At 55.4% G+C, this 1682-nt stretch overlaps 1 protein-coding gene across 1 annotated transcript in view; it reads right to left on the bottom strand.

Annotated features, from left to right (window-relative positions):
- Positions 1 to 1185: 1185 nt before the first annotated feature.
- The window catches only part of LOC119326216 (polyubiquitin-like), a 2529-nt gene continuing 2032 nt past the window's right edge, over positions 1186 to 1682 (bottom strand). The window contains exon 3 of the mRNA XM_037599909.1: positions 1186 to 1672. Coding sequence (XP_037455806.1) covers positions 1391 to 1672 — 282 coding nt within the window. The 3' untranslated portion in view covers positions 1186 to 1390. The remainder of the gene's footprint in view (positions 1673 to 1682) is intronic.

The raw sequence follows: 1682 nt of genomic DNA on the forward strand, positions 1-1682 counted from the left end.
GATGGAGCAGAGCGACACGCCACCTTGGCCACCGCCTCCCTGCGCAGATCATCCACCGAAGAGGGGCTTCTCGGCCGCTTGCAGTCCTTGAAGCCATGGTCGGGCAAGCCGCATCTAAAGCAGACGATCTGGTTGGTGCACTCGTTCTTGTAGTGGCCCTTCTCGAAACACTTGAAGCATTTGTCTCTCATCTCCGGCGAGACCTCAACCGGCGACGCAGGCCGCGCGGGGGACCGCGCACGACCGCTCGGGCCGTCAGGGGAGTGCCTCATCCTCCAAAGCTCTTGAGGGAGGCGGACGCACCCACGGGGCCTGCACCGGCCCAGGGGCAGGGGCCTCGTCGACCACCACGTCCGGGCCGCGAGCATCCGAGCCCTCGGAACTGGACGAGATCCCCAGCCCCGACACCACCAGGCACTCCCCCTGCGGACCGAACGACGAGGTCACAAGGAGGAAACGGGGCTGGGAGGAGAGACCGGCGGCGGCAAGAGAGGTGGTCGTCGCAGTGGGAGTGGCTGCGGCGAGAGCGCCTAGGCGCAGTGGACTGGCGCACGGCGGGAGGGAGCGGGGGAGCAGGGGAGCGAGGGAGTGTTTTCAGTCCTACCCTCACAAGTCACAACAACCTCCCCCGCTAAAAGAAATCGCTCGATGGAGCTGGCATCACCCCGTCATCGCCAGTTGCAGCACCCAGCGGCGGTCGCCCCAACTCGCCTCCGCTCCACAACCAACACCCACCGGTTGTGTAACATCCATCGCCTCCGATTAGAGCAAAAATCCTTGTGTGCCACGGCCCCAAGGCAACATATTTCGACAGCAAAATGAGTTAGCGCCACTAATCAACGACAATGCATCTAACTCAGAAATATTTGTGTTAAACTGCCGTCATGCAGACTACACACGCAAAAAAAAAAACAGGAACGAGAATTTTAACACAAACCGGAAACACAATAACGCAGCAGGTATCCCACAAAGGATTTCTAGAAACAAGATAGAAGTATAAAATTGCATCATCCAAATCTGAACATTACAGCCAACGGTTTCACAGGGTCCAGAAAGTCACAGAAAGCCAAATATATCAAACAAGCAATTCAAGCGCAAGCTATAAACAAAAAGGCCGCAATAAGATCATTGCCAGATCAAAACTGCAAGCAAGCAATTCAAGCACGATACAAAACCAACAGCAAATTAGCGCAAGCAGATTTATCTGAAATTCACTTATTCATTACTTGACGATACTGCTGTGCCAGCAACATTTTCAACCAACATATAACATGGGGACTCGATAGTTTTCAAACCAACACATAGGACTGACACGAACAAGAAAACAGTTCAAATGAACGACAGGGTACGGACGACCAAGGATAAACCAGCAGGTCCAACGCCAGGGCAATTACTGACCACCGCGGAGGCGGAGCACCAGGTGGAGGGTGGACTCCTTCTGGATGTTGTAGTCCGCAAGGGTGCGGCCATCCTCCAGCTGCTTGCCGGCGAAGATGAGGCGCTGCTGGTCCGGGGGAATGCCCTCCTTGTCCTGGATCTTGGCCTTGACGTTGTCGATGGTGTCAGAGCTCTCAACCTCAAGGGTGATAGTCTTGCCGGTGAGGGTCTTCACGAAAATCTGCATACCACCACGGAGGCGGAGCACCAGGTGAAGGGTGGACTCCTTCTGGATGTTGTAGTCG

This window comes from Triticum dicoccoides, chromosome 6B (assembly GCF_002162155.2).
Source record: "Triticum dicoccoides isolate Atlit2015 ecotype Zavitan chromosome 6B, WEW_v2.0, whole genome shotgun sequence".
NCBI classification, from domain to species: domain Eukaryota; kingdom Viridiplantae; phylum Streptophyta; class Magnoliopsida; order Poales; family Poaceae; genus Triticum; species Triticum dicoccoides.